At 38.0% G+C, this 25,648-nt stretch overlaps 1 protein-coding gene across 3 annotated transcripts in view; it reads left to right on the top strand.

The window, feature by feature from the left end:
• The first annotated feature begins 4,044 nt into the window (after nucleotides 1-4,044).
• The window catches only part of jade2 (jade family PHD finger 2), a 115,042-nt gene continuing 93,438 nt past the window's right edge, over nucleotides 4,045-25,648 (top strand). For 2 of the 3 annotated variants that reach the window (XM_036587732.1, XM_036587735.1), the window contains exon 1: nucleotides 4,145-5,054. In XM_036587732.1, the coding sequence (XP_036443625.1) occupies nucleotides 4,968-5,054 (87 nt within the window). In that variant the 5' untranslated portion in view covers nucleotides 4,145-4,967. The other variant, XM_036587733.1, reaches the window with a different exon arrangement.

Raw genomic sequence — 25,648 nt, forward strand, 5'->3', positions numbered from 1 at the left:
ACTCCAGCCTGAGGCAGCGTTAGCCGAGCTAGCTGATCCGAGCTAAACAGGTACCGTGTTTACGGGTTTCTTCTGTCTTTTATAATGATTCTGTTTATTAAACTGTTTATTAAATCTGCTGCGTATATTTTATCACAAATGCCTCTCACACACTTTAGTGTCGCCCACAGCCTGCAGTTTATCCGTTTATACAGCCTAGTTTAGCTGCTGTTAGGAGATAAATGGTCGTTTACGGCTGAGAGACAAGAAATGCAGTCTAATACGGTTTTTCATCAACTCTGGACAGGGATTCTGTCACGCTGTCGTTCTTTAAGCTGACTGGCCTGATCTGATCCCTCCCTCTCTCTGTCTCTCTCTCTGTCTCTCTCTTCCTTCCCCACTCTCTTCCTCTCTCTTTCTCTTTTCCTCTGTCTCTCTTTTCCTTTCTCTCTCTCTAACTTTCTCTCTCTCTCTCAAATAAAATATGCTTTATTGGCATGACAGGATGTGACACCTATTTTGCCAAAGCTGTAAATACATGTTAAATTAAATTTTATTAAAATTCAAATTAATAGAAATAAATAATGAATAAAATAATAAATTAATTAATCAAAAGTGCATATGGACAAATAATTTAAACAAAGCTATAAAGTTTGAAATATAAATATGGTAATACACATAAGCACAGAATGAATATGGACATGCCAAAAGTAATAAAATAAAATACTACCATTACTACTATTAATACTACCATTACTACTATTAATAATGATAAAAAATAAAACAAACAAGGTACATTTGAAAAATGTAATGCATTTGGAACATCAGGAATTAGAAATATTAATTACATAACTGAAGATGTGCTGTGTTACATTTTCTTCTCTGATCTTGTGGCAGTTCTGAATGAATTGTCCTGCTAAACCTTTCTCCCAGTAAAATCTTCATTTTCTCTGAGTCGGTCAGTTTGTATTCAGTATTACTAATGAGTTTCGTCTCTCTCCCTCTCTCTGTCTGTCTGTCTCTCTCTCTCTCTTCCTCTCTCTGTCTCTCTCTCTCTCTCTCTCTCTCTCTCTCTCTCTGTCTGTCTGGGTGTTTGTCTTTAACTGTGAGAGTCTGTGTAGCTGTTTAACTGTGAAATGCAGTAATAATGTCTGATTCTGTATGCAGTAAGTGGTATTATTTGCACTGGTATGATTACCAGTGAAATATATTACAGTAAAAATCAAAGCTGGGTAATTTGCTGTTGCTGCTGATTTTAATGGTGTAAATGTTCTGAACAGATATCAGTGAAAATATACAGTGTGAAGGCTGTGAATGTGTTTACTGTCTGTAGAGGGTCACACCTGTTAACGTAAGCTAGAGTCCAGGGAGCTGATCGGCAGCAGGACTCTAAAATCACTAAAATTACATTATTAGTTAAGCACACTAGGTGTGATATACTCAGAATTTTAACTGTTTATTTCTTTTAAATGAACTTAATTAAACAGTAACAACCTCCAGACAGTCTTTCAGCGATTCTAAAACATTTTATTGGAAACAGATAAACTAAGTTTTATATAATCATCAAACCATGAAATGCATGCAGTGTAATGTAAACCTTGTTCCTTACACAGTTCACAGAAAGGTGTGTAGATGTGCTCTAGCAGAGCGAACTGTGATCAGTCTCAGCTCTCAGAACTTTAGCTTTAGTGTTTTTCTGTACAGATTATTTCCAGTGATGTAGCCGAGTAGCTCAGAAATATGTTCAGGTTGTGACAGCGGAAATACGAAAAAGTAACAAAATTACTCAGTACTTGAGTAGTTTCTAATGAACTACTTATATACTCTTACTTGAGTAATTTTATTTACTAATACTTTTACTTGTACTTGAGTAAATTATCACTACAGTAACAGTACTTGTACTTCAGTAGGGATTTTCAGTACTCTTTACACCTCTGTTGTTGGAATAATAACAGGCTTTTTTTTTTTTTCTAATTTCAAGTCTCCTCGCTCATAAAGGACTAGGCCTTTCGTGGAAGCTCCTTCTAAACATAAGCATCACTGTTTTGCCTACTATAGAGGATTTCGAACATTTCACAACATTTATAGTCTTAAATTACCCCTGTCTCAGCTTTTTGGACTGTGTTGCAGGCCTCTATTTCAGAATGATTGTATATTTAGAAAAGAAAAAATGAAGTTGGTAAGGTAAAACATTAACTATCTTGTCTTCGTACTGTGTTTGTTTAAATACAAGTCAAAGTAAATTTACAAATCCCTGTCTTCTGTTTTTATTTAAATTTCACATACTGTGACAACTTTTTTTTTTTAATTCAGGTTGGAAGTTGTAAACAATTTTCTTGGCTAAGACCTCAGTAGCCTACTGTCTATTGTTTAGATCTATCTGCTTTCTTGACTGATAAAAAGAACTGTTATCATTTTGAAAAAAAAAAAAACCTTGAGGTTGTAACTGATTTATGCACTTGCTCCAACTTAAGAGCTTCTTTTCTCTCGTCCTTGTTTTCTAGACAATGTAGACTTGTTTGTCACAAAGGTATCTGCTGCTACTTGAAGTAAATAATTAAAGTAATTCCTTTTATTTAACACATATAGGGTTTGGGGAAATTCTACTTTTGCAGTGTTGAGAAGGCCATGATTACATTGATGTATGTGAGATTTATTAAAGACTGCTACATGAAATTTGTGACCAGCCTTTCACTCATGAATCAGTACAACAGAAAATAGAGAGGAAGAGAGGAGAATATGTGATATGTGAACTGCAATGCTGTCACTGGGGTGGTACCCTCAAGGGTACGTCTGCAGTATCTTTAGTTAGGAAACATAATTGTACCATATTCTGTTGCAATTATTTTTCGACTCCCCATTTACCCCATTTCAACAACAGGGTTTTTATTTTATTTCTCTATTTATGTTTTAAAAAGGTACAATTATGTCCCTTTCCCCAGGAAAAGTGAATATAGTGTGCATTTAAAACCCAGGTACATAATAAGACCTTAAGGACCATGTAGTACCTTTGAGGGTACATTTACTCGTACTTGTACCTTGTTGAACAAAAATGTACTTGTACCAGTATTTTATTAAAACAGGCTTGCATTCTAATTAGGCATTGTATGGCAGGCTATGTGTGGGGATTGTATGGCAGGCTATGTGTGGGGGTTCATACTTACATTTATGAAGGCAGAAAGTATATTATGGCTGAACAGGGAATATGCTTTCAGGGTCCATAACATGAGAACATATAAATTCTGTTTATTTATTTATCAATCAATCAATCAATCAATCAATCATACTGATCTTTAGTGCCTTTCTGAATATGTAAAATATTATTTGAATTAAATAATTCATATGAGTACTATGATCAGCTATGTATTTATATAGTTTTTGTGAGCTCCAAATTTCAGATCAATCAGCCAGCATTCATGACTTCAACCTTTAAACAACACTTTTTATTAAACAAATAACACAATAGTACCAGGTCTACAAAGACAAGTATGTTTTATATCTCCATCTAGCGTTTGTATTCTGTAATACACGGGCAGCTAGGTTAATATTTTGTGACTCTCAGTTTGAAAAATGGGAAATTCTCCTCTGTGTAAGCACATGTTTAGGCTTGATGTTCGTGATAGGGTTCTACTTCAGTTTCACAACTAACTTCACTTATGAATATGACTTAGCAAGTTGCAGTTTCTACTCCCAATGTCCAGGAAATATAACTTATCATTACCAAATAGAGCTGTCAATGCAAAACAAACGCATTGAAGCATCTTTACTGTCCCGCGACCTAGGAGGATAAGCGATTTAGATTAATAATTTGGCCACTGCAGGATGCATATGTGTGCAGGCCTTATTCACCGTGTCCTTTTCAACCGCCAAAGGAATATTTCGGTCAAAATCACGAAAAACTTTAATAAGAATGAGGAGCAAGGCATAAGTTAACACAAATACGATGTTTAGGCGAACAACATTAAGCTGGTCCTGAAGTTGTGTTGTTTCACCTGAACCGTCCCAGTCATATTAGCAAAAAATTATTTTGCTGATGGCTCCCCCCATAGGGCTCACTGTAAAATGGACGATTACTGTATGATGAACCGCCCCATTTACAGATTCGAGAAACTGCTGACGTTCTTTTTGGTTATCATTCGTTAAAACAAACTTTAGAGGTACGTAAACAATGCTTGTTTTGTTGTGTATCTTGCACGTCAAGTGCATGCTCTCTGGATGTTCACTGACAACGGACATTTTTAGTACGTCATTAATATGGCGCCAAAAGAGTTTTAAGTATGGTCTTATTTTTGTTGTAAGGTTTGTTGTAAGACCCAGTGTACGCCTGTGCAATCGCAAAGGAGGGAGAGCTCGAGAGAGCGGGGGAGCAAGCGAGCAATCTCGGGGCAAAATGTTTTAGGAAAAGGGTTGCCAAAGAAATGAGCCAGTTAGCTTGCAACATATAACTCAGGTTATTGTAATTACGGAAATAATTTCGTCTGATCTTGGGAGAAGACATTATGTAATAAGACTTTATTGTCGCATACGAAATTGGACCTGGGCTGCTACTGAAATGCGTCATGGTTTTACTAATTCAGGTTGTTAGCTTTGCGTGCCAGCTACCCAGTTAGCAGTGCACCTCGTTATAGCGGGTTCTTTCACCTAGATAGTGTGATCCGTAGTTTGGATTACAAACGACACTCGTCGCTGGTACGAAGTCTCGAAACAACATTTTTAGGAAGTAAACCAAGAACTGCGCAGGCGGCCATCGCACTTCTTTTGAATACCATGATATGCCTTTAGAGGTGTCCTATTTTGGAGTGAATTGGACAAGTGCTACTTTTTACTTCGATTTCTCGGAGAAAAACATTCAGCGTGCCACCGTCACTTCGGAGCAGTGGACACGATTTTATCCAGCCATCAACGTGGCCAGGTCGATGTTGGCTACACGGACAAGCAACTGCTACACAAGGCTACCCAAGAATTCTAGGTTAACTTAGCCTTGCTACATGTGGTTAGCCTCAAATGATTTCCTAATCTCCCAATATTGTCCAGAGTCGAGGACGTTTTGCCCTCACAGGAAAACTGCAAACAAGGTAAGGTAAAATAAGCAGCTGCTACAGTTAATCTCGTTAAACCCCTGAAATGCGTAGTGATCTATGTGTATGTGCATCTGCATAGGCTGTGTGAGGCTAGTACGCACTACGCACTTGCAGAAATGTGTGGTGTGATTCGACATGTAGGTCAGATTATTCTAGTGAAGTCGTGGACGCGCCTTAGGTTCTCAGTTAAGTACTTGAAGCTGATTTAAGCGCTGGACCGCGTGCACATTGCTGTTTGTTTACACGATATGCCAACTGACACTCAGATGTCAAGATGACCGTTTTCTTGAAATCTATAAATTTTATTCGGCGCACGACAATTAAACTACTGTATACAAGGCTATAGTAGCTGCTCTACCAACTTGGAAAATGCTAGCTACTTAAAGTTTAGCGAGTGTTGCTGGCTAACCGAGTTTTGAAAGCACGCCCCTTTCGGGAGTCGTGCCTTACAGTCAGATACGTTATCATGCAAAGTTGATAGGTAAAGTAACTTTAATTGGAGGGATGCAGTACAATTTAAAGTGGGATGCAGTACATTTATCTAGCTATATTAATGTGGTGTTGGCCAACAGTCCAGCTATACGGATATGATGATTAACACATGCATTTGAAGAACACTTGGATGCAAAGCATGTACTTATTTAAGGGATAAAAATCGAGCACGATGTTAAGCCCTTGTCTCCTGACTCTGCTATAAGACCTGGCTGCAGGGGGAGTGGCTGTTGTTTACCGTCTGAAACTGCTTTCAGTGCGAAAAGTGGGCGGCACCTGGATGTTGTGCTCATGGCAAAGTGGAGTAGCGTCCTCCTAAACTGAAAGTCCAAAGCAGTTCAAGAGTGATTAGTAGATGCCATTGTTACTCTGATAGGCTGTCCTGTGATGTTCTTAAGTCTCATCTCTGCTTAATACAGTAATTGCTCCCCATGCATTCTTGTCATGATTTTATCTGTAAACAGTACATTCAGGTCCCACTCAGTAAGTTAATGTGGGCATCTCTGTGGTCTTGTAGGTTACAGAAAAAGCCATTTGCATAAAATCCGTTAAGACGGAATCACAAGAGGCTTGTTAAGCCACTCCATTTCTGCCAGCTCACCCCATCATCCACAGCAGGGCAGGAAATAGGAGATGACGCTTTGTGGGGGCATGAGGGATTTTTGCTTCCCAGGGGAAGAATTCTGGCATTACAGGCATAAATAAAATGCATTTTAGTAACTTTGAAATAATGACTATGAAGATATTGTGGATTGTCTTGCTCCGCTTGTGATATGGCTCTGGAGTGATGTGAGCTTGTAGAACTGCAATTTTTAACCCTCCACATATGTCCACTGTGGCACAGGCTGTGTTTATGCACAGCCTAGCAGGCAGCCAGCTTTTGATTGGTGGAGAAGGGGGCAAGGCACTCACATGAGTAGCTGCATCCTGTTAGTGCAGCTCCCACACGAGGGAGTGTTATGAATGAACTACTGCCTGTGGAGCTCCTCAGTCTGATGTTAAAGAAAGAAATCGCTCCTTGCTCGTCCTCCACCAGCCATCCTTTGCTACCCTCATAACCTGTTTAAATTAGAAGTTCATCTTCTTGCTGTATTTAGAGCATATCACAAAAAAGTTGAGCATGTTGTGTTTATGGCTTTCATTTGCAACAGAGAATTACTTATATCCAGGGGTGCCATGCCCATTCAGGCTGGGGAGGCACATGCCCAGACAGATTTTCAAATTCTGTATTTTTTTATGCTTTTATTCTTTATTTTGTTACTATTATATTTTATTATATGTAGTTATGGTCATTTTATATTATGAGTCAATGTATTCTACTAATTGTCATAGATCATAGCTCAAAAAGTCACACACACACCTTTTCCTCTGGTATTGGTTTCTTCCGAGTTGCCAGATGAAATCGGTTCACATCAACAGGTACAGATGCATGCACTCTGTGCACATCAGTGCTAAACAGTTGATAAACAGGGTGTTGCTGAAAAGTGGGTAATAGAGCATCAGTCAACCAGCTAAAGTTAGTAGCCAGGCCTCAGTCCAGTTGTTTAATCTTCTGGCTTGCTAGCTATTGCTAGTCATGATTTGTGATAATATAGCAATCTGCTCAGTGTTGGTTAAAGAGAGCTCTGTGGCTCTTATGTCAGTGAGCAGTCTCATCTGTGTCAGGGTTGGGATAGCTTCAAAAAAAATTAGTAGTTAGCTACTTTGTAGCTACTTTCCCAAAAGTTGTAGCTAGCTACAATTTAGATAGTTTTCCAGAAAAAGTAGTGAACTACTTTTTAGCTACTTTCAAAGCGCGACTGTCAGAATGTTTGACACGCCAAACAAGCCCAACTGACAGTGTGAACAAGAAACTGCATTTAGTCATGTGCCAGAAAGAAACATACAATTGAAAAGCTGCAAATATACAAAAAGATCACCAAAAAGTAAGTTTAAGTGTAACCGACAATCAAACGTACACAACCAATGGTGTGATATCCAACAAAAATTAAGACTAAAGGCAAAGTCGATCATTCCGGGTTTTTCCTTACAAAAATCAACAAAAATAACCAAATACAAACCAGAGAATTTTGTGCAAAGCATTGTCAACTGTTGAAATAAAACTGCTCCAATGTAAACATTTCAGCAAGATATTTACAGGCATGACATTCAGAGTCCTTTGTTAAACTTCAGCAACACTTTAGCCTCAAAATCCTCATCATTGACCCTGGCTCTGTTTGGGGTGAGAATCAGTCCCGCGCATCTGAATAATCTCTTCACTGCTGCAGAGCTGTTGCGGCTCCACAGCAGAACTAGATATTTAGGTAAAATTACATATTCCTCCTTACATAATCCGCTGTAAAATCGTTATAACTCACAGTTCTAACACAGTTTTCACAATAAATGGTCTTAAACGCTGGAGTTGATGCATAACTGCTAATTCACCAACCTTTAATGCTGAAGACTGACATGCAGACTGCTGGTCACATAGCAATGCAGATAACGAAAAGGCAAAGAGAGAGATTTAAGACAAACATCGATAATTTGGAGATGAATGGACTTATTTGCATTTATAAGCACTCAGCTGGTTTCCTGATACGTTTAATCTGCAACAACTTGCAAAGCTGAAGTCACTTTTCATTCTCCTGCTTCTCTTTCGAATTCTCCTGTTCCACCTTAAATGGTGCAGCAGTATGATCTGGCGCCTCAGGCACCATTTAAGGTGGAGCGGAAAAGTTTCCAGACTGAGGTGCGAGAAAAGCGGCTACTACTGAGCTAAAGGTTAAAGCAGAGCAAAGTAAGCCTACGTTTTTGTTTGTTTAATTTTTAGCCTATACTAATACATTAACACATACTGAGACATACAGCCAAGATGATAAAATGGACATAAAATAGTGTGGTTTCTAAGGTGGTTTGATTTTTGTTGAAAGGACAAAATGGCTCTTCTTAACATTTCGGTTGTGACCGTTTGCTCGAACTGTCTGCGGCTCAGTCAGGATTGCACATCGCTACCAGCCAAGTTAACGATCGCGTTCTGTGGTTCACATTTTGTGAGGATTACCTGAAGCTTGTACTGAAATTGTAGCGAAAATTATCGCTATGGCTACACAAAAATTTGTAGGCGCTGCAGCTATTAGCTACATTTCATAAAACTGTAGCTGCTACAGCTATTAGCTATAAAAATGTAGTTAACTACAAAAAGTAGCGTGCTACTTAGCTACTCCCCCGTCCCTGATCTTTACTCATGCTACTTCATATATATATATATTGTCTCTGAAAATACAGCTATTACTGTGGTGCCAGGTTCCTTTTACCTATCTTCTCTAAATTAATCTGTGTTGTGGATATAGTTTTTTTATTTGAATTTATGCCCCTTTTGGGTGAAGCAGACAAGATTTAGCTCTTTTTCAAGAAAATTGTCAGCAGTGAAAGGTAGTGTAGAAGTGAGTGAATGTGTTTTTCCATTTTTAACCATAACAGCACAAGTAATTAACATGAAAATCTCAAAATAAATACAAAGTGGGAGATTACTGAGGTACAAAAACTGACTTAGTGAAGTTTCAGAATAATGGCTTCAAATTCAAAAATCAAAGTCAAAATGCAGAAAATGGCAGCATTATTTTTTCTCTGTTTTTTAAATATAACTAGGAGGGAAAGACATGTTTGGTACACAGTTCAGATCTTTTTGGAATCTTGGACAATTTTTAAAATGTTTAGTCAAATCTGCTAGTTGTATTGTACATATAAAAATAGTGGAAAAATAAGGGAGTGGTGCCCCATTTGTTTGTCTAGTCAAATTTAATGGATTTATTTTTTATTGCTTTTAAATGTTGGTTGGTTGTTTTAAGTTGAATTTAGAGATGACCATCTACAACTATTGATTCTGTGCTGTAATGTTTGCACCTCTCCTGTTTAGTCTGTGCAAAATTCTGGACATTGCATTTAAATGTTATTTTCCTGTATTTATATCTGCCAGTACTAGAAATTGCACAAATACCACTTATTATTTTATGATGCTGATGCTGATACTGAACCATTGGGTACCAAAATTAAGCTATCTTGCTCTAACTATTCAAACACTCTACCATGCCACAGGAACAAATTCACAGCTAATGTTGTCGCATCACACAATATGAGTGTGTGCTATTTCAGGATAGATTTTTACAGAATTGTACTAGATTAATTCTTTTTTACTCCCCAATATCTCATTCATCATTTTCTCCCGATATTGGCACAATACTGATAAGCTATGTCTAGCCAGTGTGAACACCAGTTCTTTAGGGTTGTCTTATTTAAATTATAATTTGGGTAGTTTTAATATAAATGTGATTCAAGTGAAATGTTTTCTTTCAGTACAGTGGCATGCTATCAGTCACCAGAGATGCTTTCATCAATGATTAGAGCTTTATTTAAAACTTTTCTACAACTTTTCTACACTGACTGTATTTACATTAGATTAGATTTTCACCAATCTGATTTAATTCAATCCGATCATAGATTGCTCCTTATTGCGGTTGCAATCTTCCATTATGGTAAAAACACATAACAACGGTTAATGTGACATAGTTATGAAATAGCCTGAATTAATTTTGACCATTTGATCATTTATGTTTGTTGAGTTATAGGAGTGGCCTGACCAGTCACAGAACATCTGTTATTGGTCAGGATGCTCACAGCACATCAGACATTCAGTGATTTGTTAGAGGCTCATATTACATGCGTATTACAATATCACTATAATGATTAATGACAAATTCCACCTTTTTTAAATGTATGTCTAATTAAATCATTAAGATGTAAGCAGAGCCATTCAGAATGGTTTGATGAAATATTATTCATTGTAGAGAATCTTCAATGCTTCAGGCCATATACGGAAACACCCTAACTCGAAATCTTATGTATTTAGTCACCATGACAGTTTGAGTTAGAACTGAATTTAGGACAGAAGCTGTTGCAGAACAACAATTCCTAAATTCATAATCTTATTCTAACTCCAGACAAGAAAACAGTATTACAGAAGAATCCTAACTAGACAAGATTTCCTAAATACTTTACAATGTCAAAGTCAAATTTATTTGTATAGCGCTTTTTACAACTGATGTTGTCACAAAGCAGCTTCACAGAAATCCATTAAAGATAAAGTTTTAACATGAAATGTAAATCCTCCAAGTGAGCAAGCCAGGGGCGACAGTGGCAAGGAAAAACTCCCTCAGAGCTGAGGAAGAAACCTTGGGAGGAACCAAGGCTCACATGGGGGGACCCACCCTCCTCTGGTCAAACTACCTACAAAATTATTATACTACTAATATTAATAGTAGTAGTAGTAGTAGTAGTAGTAGTTAGGAGTCCATGAAAACTTCAGTGTAGAGTGGGAGTGGGCAGCTAGTCCAAGTCAAGTGGCGGTAGCTGGGCAAGTGGTGGCGACTGGGGCGTGGGCAACTGGTCTGAAGCGGGTAGCAGGAGAGCTCCGCAGACAATCATCCATCAGTGTCCGTCCGGCAGGTGGGCAGTCGTTTACTCGGAAAAAGGTAGGGAGATGGAATTAGTTTTGTTCTGTTTGAGTGTATGTAAAACAGAGAATGTGAACATTTCCAGAGTGTGGCTAATGACTCCGGCAAATCTGACTATAACAGCTTAACTAAAAGGAGAGAACCAAAAGGACACACAGACACGGGAGCACCCTGAAACAATTTGGCATCCCTCCACTCCACCGTCCACAAACCTGAGTGATCGCGTGCGAGCAGCGGGACAACAGCACCAGCATCTCAGTTTACTATAATTCCCTGTGTCCATGGACCCCTGGATCTGCTGCCTTTATCTAAGGGGGAACATTAACTAACCAAGAAAGCTAAACTAAACATGTGAGTTTTCAGCCTAGATTTGAAGATTGCGACTGAGTCTGAGTCCCGAACCTTTTTTTGGAAGATCATTCCAGAGTTTGGGGGCTTTTATAAGAAAAGGCTCTTCCCCCAGCTGAAACCTTCTGAATTTTGGGAACTATTAAAAAGCCAGCACTTTGTGATCTGAGTAATCGTGGTGGCTCATAATGGGAAATAAGGTCTTGCAGGTACTCAGGAGCAAGCCCATGTAGGGCTTTATACGTCAATAAAAGAACTTTGTAATCAATACGGAATTTAACAGGCAGCCAATGGAGTGATGATAGAACTGGACTGATATGATCAAATTTTCTAGTTTTAGTGAGGACCCTGGCTGCAGCATTTTGAACTAGTTGAAGTTTACTTAAATTCTTGCTGGTGCATCCTGACAGTAGTGCATTACAATAGTCTAGCCTTGAAGTAATAAAGGCATGTACTAATGTTTCTGCATCATGCAGCGATAAGGCATTTCTTATTTTGGCGATGTTGCGAAGATGTAAAAAAGCTGTCCTAGTGATACTGCCTATGTGTTGATCAAATGATAAATCTGGATCAATTATGATGCCAAGATTTTTTGCTGCTGATAATTTATTTCTTGCCACTTTTGGACCCAGAAGGAGAACCTCTGTTTTGTTACTGTTTAGAAGGAGGAAGTTACGTAACCTCCAGCCTTTCACGTCTTTTACACAGTCCTCTATTTTCTTTAACCTGTATTTGTCATCAGGCTTGGCTGATATGTACAATTGCTTATCGTCTGCGTTACAGTGAAAGTTAATGCCATGGTTACTTATAACTGTGCCTAACGGTAACATGTATAATGTAAATAATAATGGTCCTAAAATAGAGCCTTGCGGAATTCCAAATCTTACTTTTGAATAATTGGAAGATGAATCAATTACCTTTACGAACTGATAACGTTCCGTTAAGTAAGATTTGAACCACGATAGGGCTGTCCCTGTGATTCCAACCATGTTTTCTAACCTTTCTAGGAGAATATTGTGGTCTATCGTATCGAAAGCTGCGCTGAGGTCAAGTAGTACCAACAGGGATACGTAGCCTTGATCAGAGGCAAGAAGAAGATCATTTGTTATCTTAACTAGAGCTGTCTCAGTGCTGTGATGTGGCCTGAATCCAGATTGGAATTTTTCATATATGTGGTTCTTATGTAGATATGAACTAAGTTGTTGGGCTACAGCTTTTTCTAAGATCTTAGATATAAATGGTAGGTTGGAAATAGGCCTGTAATTAGACAATACGCTAGCATCAAGGTTTGGTTTCTTGATCAGAGGCTTAATAACTGCTAGTTTAAAAGCTCTGGGTACATGGCCCATGCTAAGGGACGAGTTTACTATAGTTAAAAGAGGATTAATGATAATTGGTAGTACTTCTTTGAGTAATTTTGAGGGGATTGCATCAAGTGTGCAGGTTGTACAATTTGCAGAGGAGATAATCTTCTCTAGTTCTCTAGTAGTAACTGTGGGAGTGGGTAGAAAGTTTCCAGCCTTTCCTCTGCAACTATGTTATGTTTTATATCAGCCACATCAGATAACAGCCAAGTTGGATTTAATACTGTGGGTTGAATTTGTTGTCTAATATTTTCAATTTTATTATTAAAAAAGTCCATAAAAACATCACTGGTGAGAGTCGCCGGAATTTGTGGTTCAGTGCCTCCCTGATTTTTTTGTAATTCTGGAAATCACACTAAACAGTATTATAACAGGATTATATTTATTATTCTCGATCAGCGAGGCCAGATATGCTGAGCGAGATTTAGTGAGAGCATTTCTGTACTCTATAAGGCTTTCCCTCCAGGCAAAGTGGAACACTTCTAGCTTGGTTGATCGCCATTTCCGCTCTAGTTTCCGTACTGTTTGTTTTAAGGTACGGGTTTTATCATCGTACCATGGGGCAAGCTTTTTCTGTCTTATCCTTTTTTATTTTAAGTGGCGCCACATTTTCTAAAGTAGATTGAAAGGTATTTTCTAAGTAGGTCAGAGATTACTGAGGTTTGCGGGAGGATACTAAGCCTGTCTATGTCAAGTCTAAGTGTCAGAACTAGATCTAAAGTGTGACGACAGTAGTGTGTAGGCCCTGTTACATTTTGGGTAAGACCAACAGAGTCTAGGATTGAAGTAAATGCCTTTTTTAGTGGGTCATCTGCCTTCTCAAAATGGATATTAAAATCTCCTACAATTATTACTTTATCATTGCACACAGCTAGGTTTGCAGCGAAATCACTAAATTCTTTAAAAAATTCTGTGTAGGGCCCTGGTGGTCTGTAAATATTAAATAATGAAAATGCGTTCTTTTTTGTGGCCAGATTTGTAATGTTGATGGAAAGAACCTCAAAAGAAGTGAAAGTGTCACATTGTTTCTGACTGATATCTAGGGTATTTTGGTAGATTACGCATAATCCACCTCCTTTGCCTGATTATCTTGGGCTGTGTACATAATTATAGCCTATAGGGGTGGCTTCATTTAGTGCTGAATATTCATCCTGTCTAACCCATGTTTCAGTGAGACAGAAAACGTCAAATTTATGATCACTTATTATTTCATTTACGATGACTGCTTTTGAGTTTAGTGATCTTATATTGAGTAACCCAAATTTTAGAACTGAGGTGTTGCTGCTGTCATCTAAATATGATTTAATATTGATTAGGTTATTGAAACGGGCTGATTGAGTTTTTCTACGTTTAGATTTTGATTTAATTCGGGGCAAAGACACAGTCTCAATACAGTGGATCCTAGGTGACGCCTCAAGGCGGTTCGCAGACGGCCGGTTTAGCCTGTCTGTCTGCGGCCTGGTCCCGGCTCTGGATTGTCAGCAGCTGTTTACACTACTCTGCCGACTAACTAAAAGACTATGTGCTATGCTGCAAGAAAATAAGGCAGCACTCTCCCGCGTGGGGTGGACACCATCCCTACCTATAAGACCAGGCTTGCCCTCGAAATGTAACCAGTTATCTATAAAGCCCACTTGATTTTCCGAACACTACTTGGACATCCAGCAATTTAATGCTGAGAGTCTGCTGTAGGCTTCAGCACCGCGCCACATTTGGGATAGGACCAGAACAAATTACGGCATCGGACATCGTCTGGGCCAGTTTAATCACCTCTCTAATATTACCCTTAGTTACCTCAGATTGCCGCAGACGAATATCATTGGCCCCTACATGGATGACTATCCTCGAATATCTCTTATTAGCTAACAGTCTAAGGTTGCCACTAATGTCCGGCGCTCTGGCTCCTGGTAAACAGCTAAAGGAGTAGCTAATTTCACACGTCGAACGATCGAGTCTCCTATAACCAGAGCACTTTTAACAGGTTCCTCAGCGGGTGTTTTGCTGAGCGGGACAAACCTGTTTGACACGTGAATCAGAGGAGCGTGGTGTTCTGGTGGGCTAGCTTTGGCCCCAGTTCATTAGCCTTAGCTTTCCGGCTTTGTCGCCGAGACATCACCCGTTCACCCCGCTGTGAGGGCTCTAACTAGCGCTGTCTGTCCCTTAATAAATCCCGGATGCGCACCTCTAGCTGGTCCCCCTTATCTACCAGAGAGCTAACTAGCTGGCACTTAGCAAAAACACAGCCACTATCATTATCGCTAGAGGTGGAAAAGGGGATTAAACTAAACATGCCACACTCTGAGCAGGCAAAGAAACCAGCAGTAGCCATGGTATTGCAGGAACTTACCGTTTTTGGTTGATTTAGGAACTTAGCAGAAAGACAGCGCTGGAGCGGCGGGTCAGCGGTCTGTGCGTTTGTGCGTCCGAGTGCTTTGTTGGCAGTGGTGTTCTAACTCCTGGTTTTATTTATTTTGTCACCTTTTCAACTATTTGGGACCACTGGTGGTTCCAAAACACACTTTGTCTTATTCTTCATGACTTTCATATTTCATAAGCTACATTCAAAAGTTGGGCGTTATATGAGAGCTGTAACTGTCTTCTTTCCTGTCAAATAGATGCGTAATGTAATTTTAAACCCTTATAATAAAAGAAGCTGAACTCAATTTTTTTTTCTGTTGAAAGTTGACCCATTTTTCCACAAATCTGGGCTATAAACAGATGGTGTCTCTTAGGTGATATGCTCTGTAAAAATTATTTTTCTAAATACAACGAGCGTCTAAGATTTTTGGCTTTCAGCTGTAAATTGTAAGCATGTAGCATTATGTTTATGATCATGAAACACATTTTCTGTTAATTTGAGGGGAGCTTTTACAAAAACAAAATAAATAAATAAAAATTTACATTTATTTCACGCTTTAGTTTTGTTTTGACTGTTTTTTACATCAGTAACAGTAGCTGTCTGGCTAACTGAAGTTGTGTCCGAAACTGTTCCCTATTCAATGTACTCTTTGGGGGTTCCACTTTTATGGTGGTGTCTGAAGACCCAGTGCACTCAAACTAACCCACAGGGCACCTCAATAAGTAGTGTACAACTGATGTACCCTAAGGGATAGGGGATATCCACAACGCATTGTTTGTAAGTAATGAGCAAACCTGTATAAATAGTAACCTGTATAAAGCATCACAAATACTGTTGTAATAGTGTTTCATATAGTAACCCAGATTGTAGGGTTTAGTGATTAGGAAACCATTTTGGACACGGCATACCTTACATTTTAAACATTATTTTGATTACGTGTTTACGTTTTGGCTGTGCAGATTTCATTGGTTGCTTTGTAACATACATCAAAGATAGTCAACTTTAAGATAAAAGTTATAAATTAAAATAGGATTTGTTTCCGAAATACGAATTTATGAAAAAAAGTATCCTGACCTGTCAGATTGCAAGAAAAAAAAGATTCTTTTTTTTTTCTGTAATATGGCCCCTGGTTCCTATCACCACCATTGTGAACAATTCTGACTCAGGAAGTCTCTATAGAATAGTACATTTTACATTATACTACTTCAAACTACTTTTTTTACATCTTAATGATTTAAAAAAATCTGAACAATTCAATCAGTGAAAATGTTTGTCCAGAAATGAAATAATAGCACAAACTTTACAGAGTATAGCAAAATCATGCAAAAAAAACAAAAGCCAAAGAGTTTAGCTTAAATGTTTATTTTGAAAGAATTTATCCTAAATTTAGTTCAATATTGACCTCTAATTAATTAACCTGTTAACACAGCCATATGCTGGTGCCTGGTGTCAAGCAACCACTACTCCAGACAGAAAAAAAAATACAATCAGAACATGCATACCTACATAGTTAAATGTGTCTGGATGTGAAGACTGAGCTTTATGCACAACACCAAATTGTTTATTGCCATGTAAAGAAGCAATAGAATTTCAAGTACTGCTGTTCTGTTGTTGTTCCTTGGATAGAGTGGGCCAGTTCACTTGCCACATGTACAACAAACATCTTTTGTCAATGTTTCTTTTCAAAGTTGTTTAGAAAATATGGTAATAAATGCTTCTCCAGTAATGCTGGGGAGTCTTCTAAGGACTGTATTGTAGGTGTGGTTCACAGGGATCTAATAAAATGTTGGTGTATGGTCAAGGAACTTTGAGGCCTACAGTACATACACAACCAAAGTTTTCCAGCACTTTCAGCGATTGTCACGTAGCTGCTGGTTGTTTTGCTTAGCATGCATTTTGGTAGCCTGTTTAAACATTAAAAGTCAGCGCATGAAACTAACACTATAGCTTTTAACACTGGACAGTGCAGTGCAGATATGCAGTTAAGCTTCTCTGTCTGTGAAACAGCATGCAGTGAAACAATCTTTTCAATCCTTGAGCTTTACATTGACTGCTGTGAGGTCACTGCATAGGCAAATGAAATGAGTCTTATGGTGAACCAACAGTTCTTAAACAAATCATGAGACTTGACAGCCATGCACGTTAGTTGAATAGAAGGTTAGTTGGGTTTTTGTGCATGATGAGCCAATAGGCTATTTCTTACATCATGTCCTGTAAATATAGTAGAATTCAAGGCCAGTGGCATGCATTGTTGTTTATTTGTACCTGCAGGTAAATTTGGTTTTCAGTAGATGAGTCAGCATCCATCTTAACACACATTTTACAAACAACACAAACAATTGACAATAAAAAACATAAAAATTAAAAAGTACAAAAATCAAGCATTTTGCTTGCATTTGTAGATCCCTAGGATTTTGATTTTTTTATTTGAGTTTAATCAAATAATTATGACAGATCTATTGAATATAGTTTGCCACTGTTTTATAAAAGGCACTTTTATATTATGCCTAACAACACCTGCAGTAAAATCATTTAAAACTGCTTGTTAATATTATATCAGCACTAAATATCTGTCGGATGCTAATACCGATGTAGTTTTTGCCAGATATCCACTTCTGGTAGGATAGCGATATTATCATGCAGTTGCTTGTTGATCAATGTTTAGTCTCTGCTTCCAAACAATGTGAGCCTCCAGGCTCACATAAGTTAGAGCACACATTTTATCCTGGGTTGAAGTAGAGGTGGGTACAGTGGCAGAAATATTACAACCCCATCTCCAAAAAAGTTGGGACGCTGTGCAAAATGTAAATAAAAACAAAATTCAGTGATGTGTAAATCATTTAAAACCTGTATTTCATTGAAAATACTACAAAGACAACATATCAAATGTTGAAACTGAGAAATTTTATTGTTTTTGAAAAATATATGCCCATTTTGAATTTGATGCCAACAACACATTCCAAAAAAGTTGGGATGGGGGCATGTTTACCACTGTGTTTCATCAGCTCTTCTTTTAACAACACTCTGTAAGCATTTGGGAACTGAGGAGACCAATTGCTGTGATTTTGAAAGTGAAATGTTTTCCCATTCTTTTTTTTAATACAGGATTTCAGCTGCTCATCATTTCGGGGTCTCCTTTGTCGTATTTTTCATTTTAAAATGTGCCAAATGTTATCACTGGGTGACAGATCTGGACTGCGTTTAAATGATGTGCACATCATTGCGTTTTGTTTTTATTTATATTTTGCACAGCGTCCCAACTTTTTTGGAATTGGGGTTGTATATCATATACTTTTTCTCAATGCACAATGTGCACCATCGTATTTAGTTTTTCTGAGATTTACTAGGTTGGAACAGACAGTAGACACACATAAAATGCCATAATAATAATTATAAACCTACAGTGATATTTAGTCAATGTTTTATAAACTGCACTGCACTAAATCCAGTTAAACAGCTCTAATTATGCTCACGTTGTAATGAAACATATAGTTGGACAGTGTTCTTTAGGTGCTGACGATATCCCCAGTATGTTCAAAATATTACCATTATTGTCCACCCCTAGGTCAAAGAAAGGCCATCATACTTCCAGTGCAACTTGAAAGGGCAGCCTATGGTTGATGAGACTTAAAAATTACACTTTATACTGGACCTGTTGATATTATTGTCAGTCTTTTTTCCCCACTTGAGCTTTTAATGGAACTTGTTAGGTGTAACACTGTCAAGGGCAGATGTTAGGGACAGGGCTAGATATTGGCAGGAGTTATACATTCCCTGTTTGAGTGGAGCGACCGACGATCTGTTCTCCTGTGACCGAGTGTGAGTGACGAGGTCAGTGGTGTAATCATACTATCCTACAGCAGCTTTAAGAAGTGATATGTATCACTATTACAATATAATGCAACTTGCCACATGTACAACATGTCAGTGTTTCTTTTCAAAGTTGTTTAGAAAATATGTTAATAAATACTTCCCCAGTAATGCTGGGGAGTCTTCTAAGGACTATATTGTAGGTGCGGTTCACTTCAGTGTTGGTCAGAGCACAGAGATCTAATAAAATTTTGGTGTATGGTCAAGGAACTTCAAGGCCTACGGTACTAACACAGCCACAGTTTTCCAGCACTTTCCAGGTAAGAGCAAACATCTCAGGAGGATAATGCTTGTAGGTTAGTGTGATCTCACCAAGTAGCGCTGGTGTGTTAAATCAATAAACTGTGAGAGCCTGTGTTTTGGCCGTGGTTAAAAGGTGATGCTAGGCACACACATGGTGCAGAGTAAAACCCCCACCTCAATTGACATCACAATAACACAGACTCAAGTGGCCTTGCTTTTATGCAATGGAGACAAAAAATATAATTTGTAGTGTATAAATAGTTTTTAGTAAAAGAATGTTTAGATTTAAAACGACCTTTTAATGTTACTTTTTATTATTTTTTTTTTTTAATAGGGATGTGCACTAGGCCTGGGCGATGTTGATAATGGACAAGTAACAAAAAATCTGGGGAAAAGAAGTGAGAGAATTAGAGAGAATTAATTTACTGTTAAATAGCTTGTAAATATGTTGAGAAATTGAGGTTTACTACTGCATGGCTCTTGACCTTCTACTTATTTGACTTTACATTGCGTTTAGCTTGAGAAAAACAGAATGTTGTTGGAAAAAAAATGTCATTTTTTTAAACTTTAGCTTGTTATAGTATGACTTGCTGCAGTAAAAAAAAAAAAACGCTAAAGTGACTGGGTTTTACTCTAGAGCAGCTAGCCCTGATCAACAAAGGATTATTCAAACATTGAGTTATAATTGGGCCTTTAAAAGGTTACAGTAGGGTAAATTTCCATCTGTCTTTGCTGTGTGATATACTGGTTTGCTGAATTCTGAAAATGCAGTTGTAACGAAGGAAAACATCATGTTTTTAATATCCCTTGCAGTTTGAGGTTTAGCATTTATTTCACCATAAATCTGCACCAGATGAAGCTCATAAATGCAAATGCTTGCAATAACATTTATTATAATAAGTAGGATGTTGAGTTACATAATATTATATTATTTAATATGTGGTTTGGTTAAAGATTTTCATTAAAACAGTTAACTCGAAAATATCTGCTAATTATTTTTAGGTATTGCCTCATGTGCACAGGTACTTGATTAACCATTCACGGTTCCAGTATCCAAATACTGAAAGTACTATGCGGGTTTTTGTTACATTTTATCACATGAAGATGAAGAAACTCTGATGTGATGTTTTAGCAGGACTGTAATTTGTGACAATTTTGTTCGTATTCATGAGTATATGTTATTACACTTTGCTACTGTGAAACATGTATGTCTGAATGTGAGTGTTCTGCCAAAAATGCGTTGTTAAGGATGTGACTGAGAAGGCAGAGATAGGGCGACCGACTCTGGCGCGGCTTTTACACTGACTAAGCTAACTACTGTTGCTGATGTCAGCTAGGTCCAGATACAGTGAAAACATACTGTATTTCTCTGACAAACTTAACATACTGGCCTATCATCCACTGAGCGCAAGACCTAATGCAGAAGATGAGTCTCCATCAGCATCCAACAGTGCATTAGCTCCTACGAAAAGTCAGCCTCTGTTACTCTTCCAACACTATATATTGGAACACACACATATTTTTTTTTTTCCTTTGGGCTATTTTTGAACACGTTTTCAAATTTTAGCCTCCAGTGCTTTTATATATAAAGTAAGCCTACACTGTAAAAAGTGGCTCATCAGATACTTAAAAAAATTACTTCATGTGGTAACAAGCAATTTAGCCAGTTTTATTCAACCTAAATAAATACTTTAAATAACGATTCTTTCAATCAGTGTAGTTATTTAAGTTGAATAACAGTAGTTCACTTGCTTGTTACCACATGAAGTATTTTTTTTAAGTAGATCTGACGAGCCACTTTTTAGAGTGTATGGCCCTATGCTGATTTTGGCTTAATATTTTTTGGCACTAAATTCTAAAATCCTTTTTCTCATTTTGGTGTTGTTTTTTCCTTCCTTGCGGTTAACTGAATATCTGTCTCTCTGATCTCGTTTCCAAAAAGAGTAACGTTGATGTTGGTATAGAGCAGAGGGAGTGCTGAATATTTTTTCTAAAGGGATCTCTTTTCTCATTCTGTCCTCCTCTTTATGTCTTTCTACCATGTGTATATCAGATGGCTGCTTGACCATAAAAACTCAATCCATGAAGCTCCCAAGAAATAGGTCTTGTGCTGCTGTTGTTTCTAGAGGCAGTTTGGATGTTAGTAGTGAGTGTTGTGACAGATAACAGATGATTTTTATGCCCTACATGCTAGGGCTGGGTAATGTCAGCAGAATACTCATCACAATGCAAGCGTCAAAATACAATATACACACCAATATACACCCGACATTCTTGGTCAGTGGTTAATATGTTTTAAAACCTACAGAAGTAATTAATAAATAAACAAGATTATACAGAATGACAGTGATGATGATGGTGAGAATTACATGTGTGGTTTACTAGTAAGGTGCTAGTAAGAGCACAGAGGCAGAGGAGAATTTCTGCACTTTTAATTGAAGTGGCTGTAGCATGGGCAGGCAGTAGCCAGCGTTTGGGCACACGTGTGTGTGAGAAAACTGTGCCCGTAACTGTGGCTGTAAAACTGTCTACAGAATGTTTAAATGTGTGCCACAGATATTATACAGCATACTATAATCTTCTGTTCAACATTTTAAGAGTGCTACAACACAAAGCAGTTCTACAAAGACATTTCCAAAATGTTAACGGGTTAGTGCAAATCACAACAGACTAGAAACTCAGAGTGGGTATTTGACCCTTGGCCTTGGTTTAAGAGCTCCCTTTTTGATTTTATTTCTGCCAAGGCTAAAAAGCTTGGTCTTTGGTACAGGACCCTGGGTCTGGGTCATAAGTATTGGACCCTTGGCATGGGACTAGATCTGGGCGATATGGCCAAAAATGTTATCACGATAAACAAAATTCATATCGTTCGATATCGATACATATCGCAATAAATGTCAAATCATTATTTCTTTCAAGTTTGAAGGCTGATTTTTGCTCCTGGGTGGTTAATTGCTGTTTTAAACTAGCCTTTATGGTCGGAACACGACAAACACTCGCCAAACAGTGGAACATTTCACAGATCTGTCATGGGAGAGTGGGAGAAAGTGTCTGGTGAGCTGTTTTTACCAGCTGGAAAAGCATGGCTATTTTGTAATAGTCACAGTATTCAGACACCAGCTAGTGACGACTGGATTTCTCTATTCAATCGTAGTAGGTTAAGGGGTGAACCTCAATATATCAACACCAGACAAACGGAGTCCTCCTTTTAGATATGTTTAAACTGAAAGCAGTGCTTTTGTGTCTTGTTTGATCTACAGTATCATCAATTCTCCATGTTGTGCGAGTGACAGAGCGCTGCTTCAAGTTAGCCAGCTGCTAAAAACAGCTAGCCTGGAAAGATAGCGCTCTCCCGCTCTCCAATGCCTCACAGCTTCCTCAGTTTACATTCATTTAAATCAGGGCTGTAACTCACATGAACCACTTCTTTCTTTCACTTTCGTTGCTTGGGAATGCATTAATACTAAAAGATGACTGTCCGAGAGCTGTAACAGTGCTGTAGTTGTGAGGATTGTGATTGTGATTTAACGCTGCTAAAGCTGGTTAGGATGTACGGAAAGAGGTGAGTTCGCTGTAGGATAGTATGGTTACACCACTGACCTCGTCACTCACACTCGGTCACAGGAGAACAGATCGCCGGTCGCTCCACTCAAACAGGGAATGTATAACTCCGCGTTTCAGCCGTTGCTAAAGACTCATCTTACTCGTGGCCCCCTCACTCTCTAAATCATGTCGAAAAATGTTCCTTGCAGTAGAAAACGCCACCAAGGCTTTCGCTAGAACGTGGAAGTGTGAGAATGGTGTATTATATCGAACGTTTATCGAACATGTCGTATCGCTCTATCGAGGAAAAGTTATATCGCAATAATCATTGTTATCGTTTTATCGCCCAGCCCTACCTGGGACAAAGAGATTTCATTATAACATTTTTTATACCAAGGCTAAAATCTTGGTCTTGTGGTTTTCTAGGTTAAGTGACCTAAGTATGCATTTAGTTCCTATAGTTGTCCAAGCTTAATCTTTGGAAAAATTTTGCCTGTGAAACCATCTTTCTCAATGTGTATAGTAAATCCACTTGCTTCTTTCTGCTGACAGATTCATCACAGCTCCAACTTGTTTGAAACTTTTTAATCATCGTTCTAATAGTGGATATTTGGTCTCGTAGCACTGTGTTCCAGAGGAACTGTACACTGCATGGCCAGAAGTATGTTGATGCTCCTTCTAATTAGTGTGTTTGGCTATTTCAGCCACACCCATTGCTAACAGGCAAATATTGCTAAGAAGTGTTCTCAATAGACAAACACTGATGGTAGAATGGCACTGTCATAAAATGCCACATCTCCAATAAGTCAGTTTGACTCTGCTGTTTCTCCCAGTATGTTACAAACCAGTAGTTCGTAACATTATCACACATGACAGCAAAGTGCCATTGCTGACTATAAAAAAAACAAGACAACAACATTCTGTTTTGACTTAAATTTAATTTTTAAGTATATGTGACAGTGGTGTAACAAATCATTTGTTTTCACAATGCAGCAATTAATATTAAAACATTATTATTAATATTATTATTATTATTATTATTAAACATAAAATTTAATCATATGCATTGGTTAAGAATCAATGTTAAATGCTAAAAATCAAAGGAATTATAATATATTAACATATTTCACATACAAAGTACTGGCACTTTGTGATATGTAACTTTTTTTTTGACTTCAGTGCCTTTACAGCATGTATGTGTCTAAGACAGCATTGACCATGTATGTGAATGACCAAATGAGGCCCCAAAACTGTTGGTTAGGGTTTGTGTCCCGTTTTGAGTCTACTCCCTCAACACTTGTCTTTCACACATTTCTGCATGCAGGTTATGTGGACTTAATAGCACTGCAAGGCTGGCTTTAAAGTCCAGTTTGTAGTTAGGTGCAAGTTTAGCTGCTTAGCTAAGTGCTGCAACTCATGCCTTTGACTGCACCAATTAGAGACTTTTTTTCTTGCCACAGCTTCATGTCCGCGCAACTTCACACATTTTAAAACTCAGTTTTAGCTTAAAATGACAATGCGATATTGTAGCGATTACAGTGAAGAAAAGGGGAAGTGAAGCTACAGAGAACACAAAAGAGACTCTTTATTTGGAAAAATACACCACATAACAGCTGGCCTGAGGGGTTCTATATCATTAATAATGTGAGACACTGGAAAGATTTTTATTTTAAATAATGTTATTCAAACTACAACCCCATTTCCAAAAAAGTTTGCAAATCATTTAAATCCTATATTTAATTGAAAACAATACAAAGCCAACATATGAAATGTTAAAACTGAGAAATTTTATTGCTTTTTGAAAAATTTATGCCCATTTTGAATTTGATGCCAACAACACATTCCAAAAAAGTAGGGACGGAGGCAACAAAAGGCTGGTAAAGTTGTGTAATGCTAAAAAAAACACTTGGTGGTTGATTGGTAACAGGTCAGTAACAGTATAAAAAAAGCATCCCAGAGAGGCTGAGTCTTTCAGAAGTAAAGATGAGGAGGGGTTCACCACTTTGTGAAAGACTGCACGATCAAATAGTGCAACGATTCAAGAATAGCGTTTCTCAACATAAAATAGAAAAGAACTTTTGCTTTTAATCATCTATGGTACATAATAACATTTGAAAGATTAAGAGAATCTGGATCTATTCAAGGGACAAGGCCAAAAACTAGTATTTGTTTTTTGCACTGCATTAAAAACAGACATGATTCTATAGTGGAAATGCACAGCATGGGCTCAGAAACACTTCTGAAAACCACTGTCTGTGAAAACAGTTTGTTGCTGCATCCACAAATGCAAGTTAAAACTCTAAAACGCAAAGATGAAACCATATATAAACAGGATCCAGGAATTCTGCCACCTTCTCTGGACCCAAGCTCATTTAAAATGGACTGACTAAAGTGGAAACGTGTCCTGTGGTCTGATGAATCAACATTTGAATTTCTTTTTGGAAATCATGGACATTGTGTCCTCAGGGCTAAAGACCACTCAGCTTGTTATCAGTGCACAGGTCAGTAAAAGCCAGTATTCATGATGGTACAGGAGTGCATTAGTGCACATGGCATGAATGATGTGCACATCTGTGAAGGCACCATTAATGCTGAACGATATATAAATGCTTTGGCAATATATGCTGCCACCCAGACAGTCTTTTTCAGAGAAGGCCTTGCTTAATTCAGCAAGACAATGCCAAACCACATTCTGCATGTATTACAACAGCATTGCTGTGTATTAAAAGAGTCTTGGTGCTAAACTGGCCTGCCTGCAGTCCAGCTCTGTCACCCACTGATAACATCTGGCACATTATGAAATGAAAAATATGTCAAAGGAGACCCCGAACTGATGAGCAGCTGAAATCCTACATCAAGTAAGAATAGGAAAACATTTCA

Source organism: Colossoma macropomum, unplaced genomic scaffold (assembly GCF_904425465.1).
Source record: "Colossoma macropomum unplaced genomic scaffold, Colossoma_macropomum, whole genome shotgun sequence".
Taxonomy (NCBI): domain Eukaryota; kingdom Metazoa; phylum Chordata; class Actinopteri; order Characiformes; family Serrasalmidae; genus Colossoma; species Colossoma macropomum.